At 40.5% G+C, this 17,013-nt stretch overlaps 2 protein-coding genes across 2 annotated transcripts in view; one reads left to right on the plus strand and one right to left on the minus strand.

Annotated features, from left to right (window-relative positions):
- Positions 1 to 17,013, minus strand: part of grin2aa (glutamate receptor, ionotropic, N-methyl D-aspartate 2A, a) — a 168,981-nt gene that overhangs the window by 120,534 nt on the left and 31,434 nt on the right. The window lies entirely within an intron of this gene.
- Positions 630 to 3,036, plus strand: LOC146671286 (zinc finger MYM-type protein 1-like). The gene is made up of 3 exons (XM_085405002.1): positions 630 to 1,762; positions 2,187 to 2,301; positions 2,509 to 3,036. The coding sequence occupies exons 1-3, from the start codon at positions 777 to 779 to the stop codon at positions 3,034 to 3,036; spliced, it is 1,629 nt and encodes a 542-aa protein (XP_085261128.1). The 5' UTR covers positions 630 to 776.

Here is a 17,013-nt window from a genome sequence, read left to right on the forward strand (position 1 = left end):
TGTTTTTCTTCTTCTGGGGCGCTCGTCAAAGCGCCCTTGATATGCAGCGAAATAGCCTATCATTAAATGGTTGCCAGGGGAAAATAATAAATATTTGACCTATCAGCGTCGCTGAATTAAATGGTTTGGGGGCGCTTAAAATTGCGCCCCTGCAGAAAACGCGCGAAGATTTGCTGTTCTAGAATTTTACCTCAGTCAGTAGCCTAAGTGAGCTATAAGGTCAGAGAGAGACGATGGCAGCGGTATTGTTAACGGTTGAGGCACAGCCTCCCCCAAATTCGGTTAGATCGCTTCTAACCTACCCTTTTGCCAGAAGGACAATGGCAGAAAAACTGCAAGTTAAAGAGTTGGGACCTGACAAGCCCGAAATTCAACTAACCCAGGCAACGAAGGAGAAGTCAAAAGCATACAACAGGACTTTTTGTCGGAGTTGGTTCCAGCGCAAGTCGTGGCTGACAGGCTGTGGAACAGCTAATGCACTTTTTTGTTTCCCGTGCATACTGTTCAAAAGTGACAAGTGTGATTTGACGTGGACACAATCTGGACAAACCGACTTAAAGCACCTCTCCGAACGAATCAAGAAACATGAAAGCTCACGAGTTCATATGGACAACAGTGTAAAGCTAGCTGTGCTAGGGAAAACTAGCATAGCGGCGCAGCTAGATGATGGACATCGGATTGCTTTAAGAAGGCACAACGAAGAGGTAGATAAAAACCGTCATATTTTATCTAAAATCATCGATTGTATTAAGTTTTGTGGTGCTTTTGAGCTAGCAATGCGGGGACATGATGAAAGTGATTCCTCAGACAATCCAGGGATTTTTAGAGGTTTAGTCGACTTGATGGCATCAATTGATCACGACTTGAGGCAACACCTTGAAAATGCTACTGTATTTAAAGGCACCTCGAAAACAGTCCAGAACGAGATCCTGGATTGCATGTTGGCAGTTCTGAGAGAAAGGATCGTGGAAGAAGTAAAGGCAGCGAAGTTTTTAGCCATTCAAGCTGATGAAACCACTGACATTTCTACACACTGTCAGTTAGTCATGGTGCTAAGATACATTGACCAACGAAACCGTATTCAAGAGCGTTTTTTTGAATTCATCAAGCTACCCAATGCTTGTGCAGATGCAATAGCCAGTGCCTTATCGGAGAGGCTGCGCTTCATCCTCCCCCAGGGACAAGAGAGAAAGTTGATCGCCCAGGCCTACGATGGGGCCGCTGTAATGAGGGGTACCACTGGAGGAGTGCAGCGTAAGATACAGGACATTTATGCTAACGCTCACTACGTACATTGTTATGCCCATCAGTTAAACCTGGTAATGCAACAAGCAACCTCCCACATCCCTCAAATCAGTCACTTTTTTTCCGACATAGCAGGATTCGCTTCTTTTTTTACTAAATCGAGCAAGAGGACTGCAGTGCTTGACGAGGTGGTGGCGCACCGACTTCCAAGTGCATCGGCAACCCGTTGGAACTTCAACAGTCGTGCTGTGAATACAGTGTATGAACATAAAGACGATCTGGTGAGGTGTTTTCAGACCATCCGTAACAGTGAAGGATTTGATGCCCCTACAAAGAGAGATGCCGGTGGTTTCGTGAGAATGCTGGAAGACGAAGCTTTCTGTTTTTTCCTGGCCTTGTTTCACAAGATAATGCCACATGTAGACATGCTGTATAACCACCTACAGAAGAGAAACATCGATTCTGTCACCATCGCAGGGATCACCCAGACATTCATCAGCCGCATGCAGGCTATCAGGTAGGCATAAAAGCATAAATATGTAACCTAGAATAAATGTTAATTATCTATGCATAGATTCTATCAAATTCTCTGCATATATTCTGTGTTCTGTGACTTAAATGTTTAATGGAATTCAGATAATTTTGATTTATATCAGCCTTTGAAGTAATTTTATGAAAAATATTTGATTAAGTATATTTGATGAAGTATATTCCCAGTAATGATTTGATGTAGCCTATACCATAGGCTATTTCCTGAAATTATGGCCAGGGCCTTTATTTACTTGCACTGGTTTTCCCCCAGCCATTAAACCAGGTCCGGTTATTAATTAAATCCGGTAATTCCCGGTAATTAGAACACAACCTTTGTTTGGTTTGTGTTTGGTTAATATATCCCTATTCAGTTTTCAGAAGCCATTAATGAAACTTATGTATTGGATCAGGGAGGCACTTCCTAATCTGGTTGTGGATGAGGAGTACAGGGGACCTGTTCAAGACCCACCCACAAAGAGACGGAGAACATTGGGGGAAGACAGGCAACACCATTTGGCACTGGAGGTAAGCACTAGCTGCTTGGTCTGATTTAAATCGGATCATCAGATAAAATCTAATGACGATGCTGTCAGATGTCATTTGATATAGTGGTCATGACTGTTTTGTTTTGTTATGGACAGATTTTTTTTTTCAGAATAATGATTAACATGAGACATGTGCCAAAGTCTTACCACTGAATCTAACTCTTACCAATTATATATTATTGGATAGGTGTGCGACACCATTATGAGCCATGCCAAGGAGAGGTTTTCTTTCACCAAGCACCTTGTCAGCGCCACTCTGTTGCAAGGAGACTTGTTCCAACAACACAGCAAAAATTTTCCAGATGCAGCACTACAAACCACAGTGGAAGCCTATCCCTCATTGGACAAAGCCAGACTTAAAACAGAACTGTCCCTGATCTACGACAACGAGGAGTTTCAGAGTTGTAGTGGTGCGCTGGCGCTCTATCAGGTTCTGATGGAAAACAACCTTCAAGACACATTCACCGAAACTGTAAGTCTTCTTAACATCCTCATCACCACACCAATGACAACATCAGAATCGGAGAGGTGTTTCTCTACTTTAAAGAGGATAAAAACTTTCCTGAGAAACAATATGGCTCAGGATCGGCTCAACGCTCTGGCTATGCTGTCCATAGAGAAAAAACTCACACAAGAACTTCCTGATTTCAACACCAGGGTCATCGAGAAATTTGCCACTCAGAAAGACGGACGAGCAAAGTTCTTGTACAAATAAGAACCCTTAACCATATTTACTCTCTTTCTCCATCCCTCTCTCTTTCTCTCTTTAGCCCACCCCCCCAATCAGTTTACAGTTGTTGTTTTCAATAGTTATTTTTCATTCATTCAAAAAAAAAAAAAAAAATCTGTTCATGTTCATTTTTACAAATCTATACAAATGGCCAGAATATGGTTGTTCATTTTTACAAATCTATACAAATGGCCAGAATATGGTTGTTCATTTTAAATTTAAATTAAAATTGTGTTGTTTGATGTACTCATTAAATGGGTCATTTTAGTCGATATCATAAAAATTGCCCCCCCTGAGATTTTTTTCAGGAGCCGCCACTGGTAAAGGTGTATTGCACATGTTGCCTCAGTGTGATATATCAGCTAGTTGTCACACTTTTTCTACTGGAGCTTCAAAGCTATCACCACGCTGCAGTGGGCATTTCCTTAATAATAATCTGAAAAATGTATTTAAGAGACGTCCTGCTGATAAACTCTGACCGCTTTACTCTTCAAACCTAGTGTGACACACTAATGTGTGGCCACATCAGGAGTAGTACTTGTTAAAAGAAAGAGAGATTTGTCACCGAAGAGAACTATGTGTAATGAGGTAGTTGCACCCCCCAGCCTCCGGGTGGCGCATTGTTCAGTGAGACAGAATAGCGAGGTCATAGGTCCTCCTTTCTAATATGGCAGAAGCGAGGCAAAGAGAAACTTCACCAGTCGTCTCTGTCTCATCATTTCCCTGTTTTGCAGGTTTGTAACCGGTAAAACTATTATTAAAACGGTTCTAAAATATTGATAAGAAACATAGCTAAATGTGGGGGTATAAATCAGCGGGTAAACGCTGTTATTGGTTACGTTTTATGAAGTAGAAGGACTGAAAAAAATGCCAAAAACCCAGCCAGCCGCGGGCGCCATTTTGGTTTCCTTTCTTCACTTATTTCGGGTCGTTTAGCTGAATAAGCTCCTTGTTGTGTCCTGATATTGTGAATATGAATGTTAACCTGCTGTTGGCAGTGAAAAACGACTGTTTACTGGTTCTGAAAAGTGATTTTGAGAATGTTAAAGCTAAGCCTGTCGACATACACATGACTCTTTCATGTATTTGTGAGCCACTAAGCTAAATTGGTTTAAGACCAAGCACTGGTATGTTGGTTAAAACAATCAAATACATAGGTATTTGGGTTAAGAGTTAAAGAGAGGTAAAATGTATTTGAACATGCATTTCATATTGTTTTGAATTGTCATTCAGAGAGAATAACCGAGTAAATGATTTGAAGGTCACTACACGTGAAGTATTCTTGTTTCCCATGTAAAGATCGTGGTATTGCAGCTTGAACACACAGACGGTTTTACTGTTATTTCTGTTGTATATAGAGAATGGTGATGCTGCAAATTAAAAATACATGTGATTATATAAATAAATATGGCAGAAGCGAGGCAAAGAGAAACTTCACCAGTCGTCTCTGTCTCATCATTTCCCTGTTTTGCAGGAACATTTAATCTGTTTTACCGGCCCAAACTCTGGGTCGGTTACACTAGCCTATGTTTGCTTTCATGTCTGCTTCCTTTTGTGTGTGTTACTTGTTTTACCAACTTCCTTTTTTTGTTTTATTTTTTTTACTTCTCTGAGCAGACTCATCGCTGTCCCTCGCTCTCCCTTAGCGACAAAATGAGCCCCAGTCACCAGTTGAAATGCAGTGTGACATAACACTCCTGGTCACACAGGCTTAGTCAGAGAAAGCAGCCACCTAAATCCTGTCTCACAAACAACCAAACACATTCAAATAGGTACACACTGACACACACACACACACGAAGTGGAGAGGAGTGAGAGAGATTAGGAATCCCAAGTATTTATGAGATTTTTTTTTTATTCATTTACCTATCCCCACACACACACACACACACACACAGACTAACATTTTGCACCCCTTTAAGCAACTGTATTTACAATGACGAGTCAGCAGTTAGTAATAGGCTGGCATGCAGGGTTATGTACAGGCTGACGCACACACGCATACACACTTACGGGCCAGCACTGCGGCTTCTTTTGTCATCTTATTCACTTTCTCTGACTAACTCCTGCCTCAGACAGAGGTGTGGTCATCCCCCAGCTCTTTAGTTTGGGCTTGAGGAAAGAGCTCATTGTATGAAAACATTGTAGTGAGAGAAGGTGACCCAGTTCTGCTTAAGAAATGCATTCATTTTTGAGGTGTGAAGCCCTTATAACTAATTCATTCATAGACAATGTATTTACAATGGGAGAAATAATTATGTGATCCCCTGCTGAGATTATAAGTTTGTTCACATCCAAAGAAATGAATGGTGGTTTCATTTTAAACTAAATATTTACCCAAGATCCAGAAAAATACACTACATAAAAATGATTTGCACATCAGTGAGTGAATAATATTTGATTCCAAGGCAAATCATGACCTAGGGGGAAACCCTTGTTGGCAAGCAGCAGTTGGTCAGCGGGTTTGTGTAAATCTCAGGAGGGATTTGGGCCCACAGAGTTACAGAAACTCTCTAAATTATTTTTGGTTGTTTGGCTGCTGCTTGACAACTTGAAGCTTCAGGAAGAAAGTTGTATTGGTGAACAGAATCATAAAACATAATGTTTCAACCTCCGTGCTTGACTGTGGGGTGCTGTTCTTTGGCTCATTTCTCTTCCTCCAAACACAGCAGCTCAAGTTGGTGGTGCTACCTTTCAGTGCCTGGGCTGCTCCATCACCTTTCTTGTGCTTATCATCACCCATGAAGAAAGATCTTCTATGGAGCTCCAGATTGAGGGTGAATGCATCAACAGTGTCACCTTCTTACAAAGCTTCTTGCTGATGGTCTTGTAGCCCATTCCAGTCTTATGCAAGTCCGTCTTGTCCCGGATGTCCTCTTACAGCTGTTTGATCTTGCTCATGGTGGTGGAGAGGTTGGAATAGAAGAAACTTAATCTGTGTACAGATGTGCTTTATACACATAATGAGCTGAGTTCAAGAGTGTCTCTAATAGACTGATATATAGAAACCTTATGGGAGCCAGAGTTCTGGCTGGGTTCTAGGGGATCAAACACTTATTTCACTCAGTTACATGCAATCCATTTTCTGGATTTCTGGTTGACATTTTCTCTCTTCATTAAAAATGAAACTATCATTTAAAGTGTCCATTTCTTTGTAAATGATCAGAATTACAAATTAAACATGAGATCAAATAATTATTTCCTACACTGAAAGTGCTCAGTTCAGTTTTCTTTTTTTTTATCCTGTAAATCAAACTATTCCTGCATAAGATAAACTTTGTTTGGGCTACAGCATGACACATAGCAAACAATTACACCAAAATCACATTGCAATTAAAACTAATATGTTGCCCCATTAAACAACTTTCTATCCCCAGCTGTGTGGAGGTACGCCCTAGTCGGCTAGGTTGCAATGATTGATTGCTTTTTTTAGTGTGTATAGCATGTCAGTGAAGCACAGATGCTTGGAAAGTTAAAGGCTTCTTTTCTATGGTAGAAAATCAAGGAGAGTACAGAAGGTAAAGAAGCTTTTCATTTAAGTGAAAAGATGATGGTATTCGCATCAAATAAAGGAGCAAAACTACATCAAGTGGCATGATCATAAGGATTTGAGAATTTTTTCAATTGATGGAAGTATCCTACAATATTACCCTGACATAGATCACCTCAGATAAGACAACACTATTTTTGTTTTGTATTTGCATCAAAAAATGAGTAAGCTACAGGAATCATCAACAGATTTCTGTAGTACCGTTTAACACACTTGCATCTTTATCAACTATGTTTATGGACAAATACATTTTAATGTAGGATTATTCAGTTTTGCACCTTTGTAGCATTATTTTTTTCACATGACAAAAGTTTAGATCACTGCTGATTGCTTATGTAGTCAAAAATCTCAAGAAATAACTGAAGTACTGTAATTTTGTAGAGCTGGCAGTTTGTCTATTTGAAGCAGTATAACTGGATTAATTAGCCAACCAGAATCCAATAATGTCCTCGGTTTTGTTCAGTAAGTTCTCATAATGGCCCACTTTTATCCTGACACACAATGTGCTGTGACACAAATTTGAAAATGAGCATTTAAAGGACAATTACGAAAAACTGCAAAAAAAAAAAAAAAAAGCTGAAAGCCACAGCATTTGAAATAGTTAAAGATATGAATTAATCACCACTTGAAATGGCCGAGTCCCCAAACAATCCTTTTAAAATCGAGACAGGCTTGTGATTTATTAAGATGAATGCTGGCCACAAATGAATAAGCACGCATCGAAATCACGTACACACAAGAGATTAAGGGTGGGAGAGGTAACGAGAAGAGGGTAAGAGGGTTAATGACTGTCTTCAAAACAAGACGGGCGGGATCGCACTTGTTAGTGCGTGTGCAAACACACGAGCGCGCGCGCGCTCACACAAACGCGTTTACGGGTCAGCCTGATGAAAACGCACGCGATAGATTGATGGGCCCGCTGACAATACACCTCTTGTCTTTTCGCTTTCTATTTATGTCATACATGCCTGCATGTCACAAAGTGAGAAAGGTGGAGAGCAGAAGGAAAAGGAATATAAAACAAAGGACGTGTGAGATTGAGGTGAGGAGAGCATTACAAGGGGGGGAGAGAGCGAGAGAGAGAGCGAAAAAAGAGAGTGATAGTGTTTGAGCCAAGAGGGTTGCTCTTTGTCTTCCTAATGGAGCCATTACCTCAAGGTGTGTGACCCTAAGGGGTCAGTTTCACACAAACACACACATACACACACTCTAAGAGGAAAATATAGATTGTGGTATGAGTAGGACAAGCTGAAACGCTGTGTAATTTGTATTTTATCATCAGATGTTGCTGCCTCGCTCCCAAATTCTGCCTGATAGCACTCCTCCTTTTTTAAAGTGGTCTTAAGCAACAGTTCTCCAGACACTGGCTGCTTTTTCACTATTTTGCACTGCATAAGAACTGGACTGAAAATCAGTGAAACAGGTGATGAAGGAGCAATGTAAAATATTTGGTTCAAGTTGTCATCAGTATGATTAGAGGAGGTCAGGACAGGAGCACAACAATGAGTCATCTGTAAAACAGCGGTGGAGGCTCTGTCATGGTTTGGGGCTACACTTCAGCCAGTGGTGTTGGGGATGGGTACCGGTATCTGGTGCCATTATGGCATAAACGGTAGTAACCAGATCGAAAAGCAGTGCACATTTCGGTGCTTTATTTCGGTGCTTTTTTTTCCCTGAGATGTCACACACTTTGAATTCTAGCCAATCATTTTACCTTTGCAAGCGTAGTAGGCGGGCCCAGGTACGTACGTTCTCTTAGAGCAGAGCTACAGATTAAAAATGCCCAAAGCGAAGCGGTCAAAGTCTGGCTGTACTTCACAGCAAAATATGCAAACTCAGCAGCCTGCAACAAGTGCTTTAAGGTGATACTGTGATACTGTGCAAAGGTGGTAACTCCTCAAATCTGATGAAACACCTGGCAACACATAGCGGTGTTTTTTTAAAGCCGAGAAATGCACCGTATTTGATAGCTTGCTGCAAGAGCTCACACCGAGCACATCTACTGCGGGTGTGGTGCCTGTTATCGACCCAGAGTTAGCAACATCCCCCAAGAACCCAAAGAGGAGAGTCAGTGTAGCAGAAATGATGACGGATGATGATGCAGCAGCAGCCATTCTTCTCTGGGTGAGTCACTTAATGTTGTTCGTGTGTAATTTATGTCGAGTAGGCTAACCACGTTATTACATTAATGCATGTAAGGTGAACTAGCAAACACCGTCGTAGTTACATGCGGCTGTCTTCTTGTTTGATGGCAGATACTCCCTTCACCCTGGCCAAAAGGGCTAAAATGACCAAAGAAAAAGAGGGAAACAGCTAAACATGAGAGGTTTTTGGACAAAGTTGGTGTTTTTTTTCCATTGTTTAAGCACTGCTTCCAACCAAGAGTGATACCATATATGCCCTATAGCTGCAGAAAAGGCTAACATTGTTATCTTTTTACAAAAACACAGCTGAACATGAGAGGTTTTTGGACAAAGTGTGTGTTCTTCATTCTTTAAGCACCGGTTAGAGCACCGTTTAAGCACCGGCACCGTTTCAAAAGTACCGGTTTGGTACTGGTATCGGATAAAACCTAAACGATACCCACCCCTACTTATGAATGCCTTAAAGCACCATCAGATTTTGATTCACCATGCAGTTCCATCATCTGACCGGCAACAGCTTCATTTTCCAGTGTGATAATAATCCCAGAGACACTACCAATGCAGTGAAAGCATACCCCAGTAAGACACACAACAGTCATGGATGGGCCTCCCCAGAGCCCACACCTCAATATAATTAAAGTAGTGTGGTATCATGTTGAGAAAGTACAGAGCAAAAGTTAGAAACATCCAAAGAAGAGCTTTGAATGTCCTTCAAGATGCTGGACAACTATTCCTGAAGACTACTTAAATAAATGAAAACAAACCCTGGCTAAGAAGACGGAGGTAAGATGGTCAGAATTGTACAAACTCTGGATGTTTGCAGATGTCTGAATAAATCGCTGCACCTATTTCCAATTTTTCTAGCAAACTAAAAGTAAACTAAAATTCTATTTATATTGCACCTTTCAAGATAAAATCACAAAGTGCTTCACAGCAGCAAAAATGGACATACAACCTCAAACAAACAAAATGAGGGGCGGCTCAAGACTTTTGCACAGCATTGAATTGTCTGTTTTTCGTATATCTATGTTTAGACCCCTCCAAAGGTACTGATCTCTCTCCCCACCCACATTACCTCTTCTGTCACTCACTGCTTTTCCTCCACTCTTGCCTTGTGTCCCGCATTAGTCTTTCCCTTCATTGCCATCCATTTCCTGCTCACTGCACTGAACTCTACCTAATTTAAAGTGAAAGTCACCTTTTTGTGCAAAGAGTTGCTGTCACACACCAACAGTATGCATGGACACATACGCACATGTCCAAGGTACTGATATCCCATGTGCGTGTTTATCTACAACAGGACATGAAATGCAATTACATTTGTCCTTGGGAACATTTCAGTCGCTCTCTGTCCGCTTGAGGCAAATTACCTATTCAGCAGTATCACACATGAACTGCAAAATATGAGTGCGGGTATGTGTTTCTGCTCTGTGCTGCAATTACATTCTTATGGGAACATTACAAAGTAACATACATTAAGCTGTAGGACATACAAATTACAAATGTGAAAATCACATTCATGACGTACACTGTGTGACTTGAAGGTGGTGCTTAAACATGAAGAAAAGACAAAAAAAATACCACCAACATATTTAAAAGAACATTTTTTTTAGAGTTATACAGCATCCTTTTATACATCAGATATAAAGTAAGAACAAAGTAACCAGATCTGATGAAGATCTGCTACTCTCGCACAGGCAACCAGTTAAAATGCCCCCCACCCCCATCCATGTATCTCTCTCTTATTGTCAGCCCTCTGACAGAGTGTAATTGAAGAAAATAAAAACCCCAGAGAAGAGGATCAATTACTCGGTGTACAAGACCGGAGCGATGTTTTCATATTAGAATGATAAAGTGTTGCCCAGAGTTGTGCGCTTTGAGAGGAGAGAGCGAGAGAGGGGAGGCAAAACAGAAGGAGAAAAAGATGAATGGGGAGAAAAGAAGAAGAGACACAGATGGGAGAGGTGAGAGACAGATGTAGTTTTAATAGCGTTTACTAATGCGACGGTATTGTATGTGTTAGAAAAGTCTATTACTTTGTTTCCAATGTGTGTGCGTGTACATCACAGGAGATTTTGAGTGTCTGAGAGTGAACTGATCTGTATTAAGTTGTAAATTGGAAGGGTGTGATTGCGCCTGCTGCTGTGAGACTCGGTTATCTTTCAGACTCATCACTGCCAGCGGTCTCTGTGCTCGCTCGGAGATAACGCAGGAAACAATGGCAGGCCTAATTCAACTGTGTCCATATACCTTCAATAAGAGTGAGAAGGTAAGAGGAGGGGGAGCAGGGGGACACAAGTGGCCGAGGGACACAGGAGGGCAGGAGACGGTGAAAAGGAGTGAAGGGATGAAAGTTTTTTAATGAAGACTGGAGGAGTGCAAGTGGGAGCCTCGCAGCTCTGAGTGACTTCAATAGCCTTTCCTCCCTTCCTCAGCCCATTGATGCCACTCAATTAAATTCTAATCAATGGAAAAGCCTCATTATCCCCGCTGCCTACAATGCCGCGGAATTGATCTCAGTCCCCGAGGTCCATCCATACAATGCAAAATTACAACGTTTTGGTCTGCAGGGCTGGTGTTAGTGGCTGCAGGACATCTACATTCTGATAAGACAGCATATACGCACAACCTTTGCAGAGAATTCAAATCAATTACCCAAGTCTCTACTTAACGGAGATCCATGAGTTTGACTTGAAACTGCACGTTGGCTCCTCACTGAACAAACCTACAATCTCAGGTGGGGTTGCTGTGCTGAAAATTTCAATTTCAATTCTGAAGATGCCACAAATCACCGCGTAAGCGCACATGCAGATGCATACACAATTGAAAGTTAAGGGAGAAAGATGTGGCTACTTTCAGCCAGAGACGAGGACAAAGGGTGTGCGGGGGGGAGATCTGCTTGGAAAGCACCTGCCGATGACCCCAGGGAAGCAGACAGATGATTCGCCACAGAGTCAGAGACAGCCTGACAGCTCTCAAACACATATACCACACACACACACACACACACACACAAACACACAGCAACCCAAAGACTATATGAGTACAAGCTGAGTAGGTGACTTGAAAGCAATTTACCCCATCTACGAATTACCCACACATAAACGTTTTCCCTTTGTTTTTGTCTCAAAGACACGCGCGCACACTGAGAAACGCAGTAGTAAGCAGAAACAGGGAAATTGAAAGGGGCAGGGGGAGCGGGTGTCATCCTATCATAAATGCTCTGGGCCATCTTTTGCATTTTTTTGTGATTCATACATGTTGTGCATCTGCTAGATAAAAAAAAAGAAAAGCAGTCCGAGAGCCTGACCCTCCCATACCATCACTTCATGTCTTTAAATCTTTGAATTTCAGCCCAGAAACACATATCCAGTATTGTGGGAGGGGAACTATTACACTAACTGCTCAATCATTAAATTCTCATTTGCAATCTTTCCTCATTTATGAGATAAAGAGGTAACCGAGAACACAATTTCTGTTGTTGTTATCGCACCTGGATTATTTGTCAGTTTATGACGGGTACAAAGTTGCTAATTAAATGCTGGGAAAGTCTCCAGCTGGAATGAGTGTTTCTGTAAAGCCATGTGCAGAATTATTCTGCTTATGAATGACCAATTTCCTCATTGCCGTGACTTTTTGTCCAGACCTCAGGCATCTCTATTGTAATCATTTCCTGGGTAGAACGTGCTATTTAAATGGCTCCGGTGAAAAGAAATGACAGTCATGCACTCTAAATCCACTAAAAGAGATGGAAGAGAATAAAACACCATAAAAAATTATATCAATGTAATTTTCAGATTATGCTTCCATGCTGATGTTGCAATCCCATACATAATACCCGAGCACGTGGCACTGCCGCTTTCCACTGTCACATAACAAAGACCTGCTGGAGTCGTGACAAGAAATCTATAGGGAAATTTCAGAACACCAAGGATGGCAGGTGTATGATATATCTCACTCCTACCCCCAAAAAGCCAATCTTCTTCCTAACAGCCGAACCATGAAACACATCCAACCGGCTGTGGTGTTGTTCTGATGCAAACGCCTGAGGAGAAATACAAACAGCTGCCTAAAATACACGCCTGAGGGTGTTACCAAGGCAGCATCAAAGTGAAAGATTTGCAAGGAAGCACCAAGCACAGGGACAGATAATCTGATGCTTCCTACTAACACATTTTAATCACATCATAGTTAACCAGTTGAACATCATAAGGATTTCGATTTTGCAACTCAGACAGCCATTAATGTAACCTTTGAAGAATATTTGTGCATGTCAGCTAAACAAGGTGACAACTTAAAACATATAATCACAGTAATGTTGTTTTTTTGTTTGTTTGGGGGTTTTTTTTGGGGGGGGGGGGGGGTTGTTTGTTTGTTTTTACCAAATTTCCCCTTGTGGGACAATTAAATGGTTATTCTATTGTTTTTTGGTTTATTTATGACATGCAACATGCAAAATCCTCACCACAGAGCAATATTTAGCCAGCTGTGGCATTTAATATTAATATTTAATGAAATGGGATCAAATTTCAGCAGCACAAATTAAATGAAAACATAAATAATGCACACAGTGCTCAACAAATGTATTTGACCAGCTGTCATAAAAACAAGAAAACATCAACTTTTTGTAAATCTCTATAAAATTAGTTGAAAACTAGAAATTGTGTTGTTATACAACAGATATACCAAACTGAAGTCACATTTGTATACCCAAACTCCACTCGGCACACTGGACTCCTCAAAGAAGTCAGAAATTAATTAAACATGACGTTCAACCAAAAAAATGAATTTATCTTTCCATAGTATATTTAACCGTTTCACGCATTGTGATCACTACAGTGCACAGCTGTTCAAAGGCTGTTTTCTTGTGTTTGTGTCAGTGTTGATGGTATACTTGCACATAAACCACTACATTAGACACTGATGTGTCACTCCATACCAAATTCAAAGTCAACACGTATGTTGTCCACCTAAGCAGACATATAAAAAAACTCAGTGAAAAGTACATGTTTAAAAAAATGAAGTTCAGAAATCTTTGTTTCATGCCTAAAGATGAATAAAAAACTTAAGAAAAAAATCCGGATTGAGGTTTTCATAATCCATGCATGAAAGGGTTTTTATAAAAAAGCAAATTTGAAAATTCATGGATAACAACATTGTTTATATTCAAGATTAAAAATATCATTTTGATTAAAGAGCTTCTGCAAACTGGTGGATTACAGAAATGTAAGAACACTGCATGGTCTCCTTAAATATTCCACTACAGTAGATTCCTACATAGTGCACTTAGAAAAACACTCCGCGTTGATGACTCTTTTACCAACATCCAGTTCATTCCTGTTTCATTTAGTAAAACAGTAGTTTTTCACCCTGAAACTTGAACTGAATCTGAATCTGTTGTTACAGGCTCATGAGCACTGAAGGTACAATTCAGTTTTAATGTTTGACGGCTCTGAAGGTTAGCAAAGGTGGAGAAACCCATCCTATCCACCATAACAATATATATTCTAAAAATACAGAAACATATTTAAGTATTCATAATTTTAGATGATGAAATTAAAACTTAAATTAATGTTCCTAGCTGCTTTTACTTCTTCATCTACATCAGTTTTCTAAACCACTGAATACATATTGATTTTTGGAGGCAAATCTCGCCTTTGGTGATATATATACTGAGAGAGAGTAAACAAACACAAGAGAACACTGTAAGCAGCGCTTCTGGGCTGTTGGAGAAAAATGCTAAACAAAACAGCTTTAGCTGGCCTTGCTGTGAAGTGACAGCACTGCAAAGCCATCACTTATGGCTGCGTGCTTGTGTCTGGAAACGGCAATAAATTACAGGTAATATACTGCAAGGATACACAGTTAAATGAGGGCTCACTTAGTTTTTATCTGTAGCTAGATGTGTAAAATCGTGTGTATGAGGCTATCGTCGCGGATGCATTTCAACAATGAAGACCCGTGATCAAATGTAACAGGCAGATATATAAACACATGCAGCTAATATGACTTAAGAGGAAACTGGCTCACATTGATTGAAATTCATCAAGACTTCCTAAAACCTAACTCTGCATAACTCTGAACCTTAACCTAAGCCTTACATTACCGTGACCGTGAAATATGATTTCTTATATTTACTTAAATTCCCTTCCAGAATAATTATCTAAACAGAAGTAAAAGATCTTTTGAGACTAGCTTCAATTACTGTTCCTGTTAACAGGCATATTTCAGTTCTGTGTAACCGTGTGTGTGTGTGTGTGTGTGTGTGTGTGTGTGTGTGTGTGTGTGTGTGTGTGTGTGTGTGTGTGTGTGTGTGTGTGTGTGTGTGTGTGTGGGTGCACCGTTCTTTTTCTCTTCACTGTCACGGCACATTTCTCAGTGGGTGTGCACTAACAATGCCCTCTCCTCCTTGTCAAGGTTGAACTAAGCTAACATCTCAAACACACACACACACACACACACACACACACACACACACACACAAGCTTTCTCGCATTGCAACTAACATGCTCAAAAAAAAAAAAAGCTGCGCACGCAAACATGCGCAAAAACTCGCCTCATCCTGACTTCTTATCAAACCTCTGAAATGAGCTATTGAAAAGTCAGTGATTTCAATTCAGCCCATTAATAACAAACCTCAGTCTCCATTCATTCGGGATCTTCAGTATTCAGGCACAAAAAAAACAGGGTCAGGCAGGCAGCGCGTGGGTTTACTGCAGTGAAGGGAATAAAGGACCACTTCTTTCAAGGACAGCTTACCTGAGCTATCACAGAGTGGTGGTTTACCTGGAGATAGTGTTAAGAAGAAGTTTATTGTATAAAGACCTACAGAGAAACATCACCTCAATTTTTAAAAAAGAAAAAAAACTGCCTTTGCTGGTACACCCAGCCTTGGTTTAGAGCTACATGTGGTCCATTAAAGGTAATGGAAAAATAGTGGTGGTTAGGCAAATTACACTATAAAACCACTGTGTTGATTTTACACCGCCACTAGCTTCTGTATATGTGAATGCAACCCCCTGCCCCGTAACTTTAAATAACAGTGAGGCTAATACCCCATTCTCAGCACAAATACAATGGCCTCACTCTCCCTGTCTTTATATCTCTTTCACTCTCTTTCATTCCCTCCCTTTCTCTCTCAGGTGTTTCAGCAGGTAAAAACCCCATTTCCCTGTTCCCCTTAGCTGACCTAACTGCCGGTACTCCCGGGAGCCCCAGCTAACTCTGCAGACCCATTTGTCAACGTTGACCCTGAAACACTCCCTCTTTTCATACCCTCTATATCTGTCTTCCCTCCCTACCCATTTTCTCCTCTTCTGGTTCTTCGGCTATTTTTAAGTCTTCCCCACATGTCTCGCTGTACGCTTGTCCTCCCAAAAAGGCTATAGAAACATCAAAGGCTGGATAAGAAAGACAGAAAAAGAGAGCATGAGAGGAAAGGACAGAAAAAGGCAGAAATATTACTGAAGTGAGAAGCTTTTAGGCACTGATGCTAAAATACTGTACATCAAAACTGTGAGTTCATCTTTAACAGTGACTCAGATGTGTAATGTGAAAGGTGTCGCTCATAGCAAGAACCCACAAAGACTCATCGACTGACTCTGCAGTTAACCTCAGCTTTATGGAGCATTTTAGTGTCTTGCAGCTCATTATTTCACTTTCAAAGCCGAAAGACTTCATTGTTTTGCTTTAGTCTCACGACTCCCATCAACCTAATTTCCGGCTTCAACAGGCAAATGCACTCGGCTGAAAAGTTCTAATAAACCCACTGTACACTTACAGCACCGAGAGCAGACAGCATTATCAGCTCCAGGACGGTGCAAAAGTCTTGATCTACCACACATTTCAATATATTTTGCTTAGAAGAAGCCAGGCTTTACTGTAATTTCTTAAAGTGGTTTTGAGCAATGGCTCTCCAGGCTTTCTGGAGGCCTTTCAAACCTTTTTCTTAGGCACTTTTTTACCAGCAGCCTGTTGCAAGAACACATAATTTATACTATTTTATTTGATCTACGAAAAATAACACAGTTTGATGGGAATAAAATAGTATTTTACCACCAACAAGGTCATTCACAAAAAGGTACTGGCAAAAAACTCATATATATATATATATATATATATATATATATATATATATATATATATATATATATATATATATATATATATATATATATACTCACACTGCATATCTCACCGTGCAGTGTCATTAGAAAATGTAATGAAACTAGACAAGTTAGAAACAAAAGAAGAATGGTCAGATGGAAA

This window comes from Rhamphochromis longiceps, linkage group LG4, assembly GCF_057381845.1.
Source record: "Rhamphochromis longiceps isolate RC_006_pf linkage group LG4, R_longiceps_female_GT1.1, whole genome shotgun sequence".
NCBI lineage: Eukaryota > Metazoa > Chordata > Actinopteri > Cichliformes > Cichlidae > Rhamphochromis > Rhamphochromis longiceps.

Coding starts and splice junctions, on each gene's coding strand:
- LOC146671286 (XM_085405002.1), top strand. CDS start 777: ATGCGGGGACATGATGAAAGTGATTCCTCAGACAATCCAGGGATTTTT. Junction 1,763..2,186: donor AGCCGCATGCAGGCTATCAG/GTAGGCATAAAA, acceptor GTATTGGATCAG/GGAGGCACTTCCTAATCTGG. Junction 2,302..2,508: donor AACACCATTTGGCACTGGAG/GTAAGCACTAGC, acceptor ATTATTGGATAG/GTGTGCGACACCATTATGAG.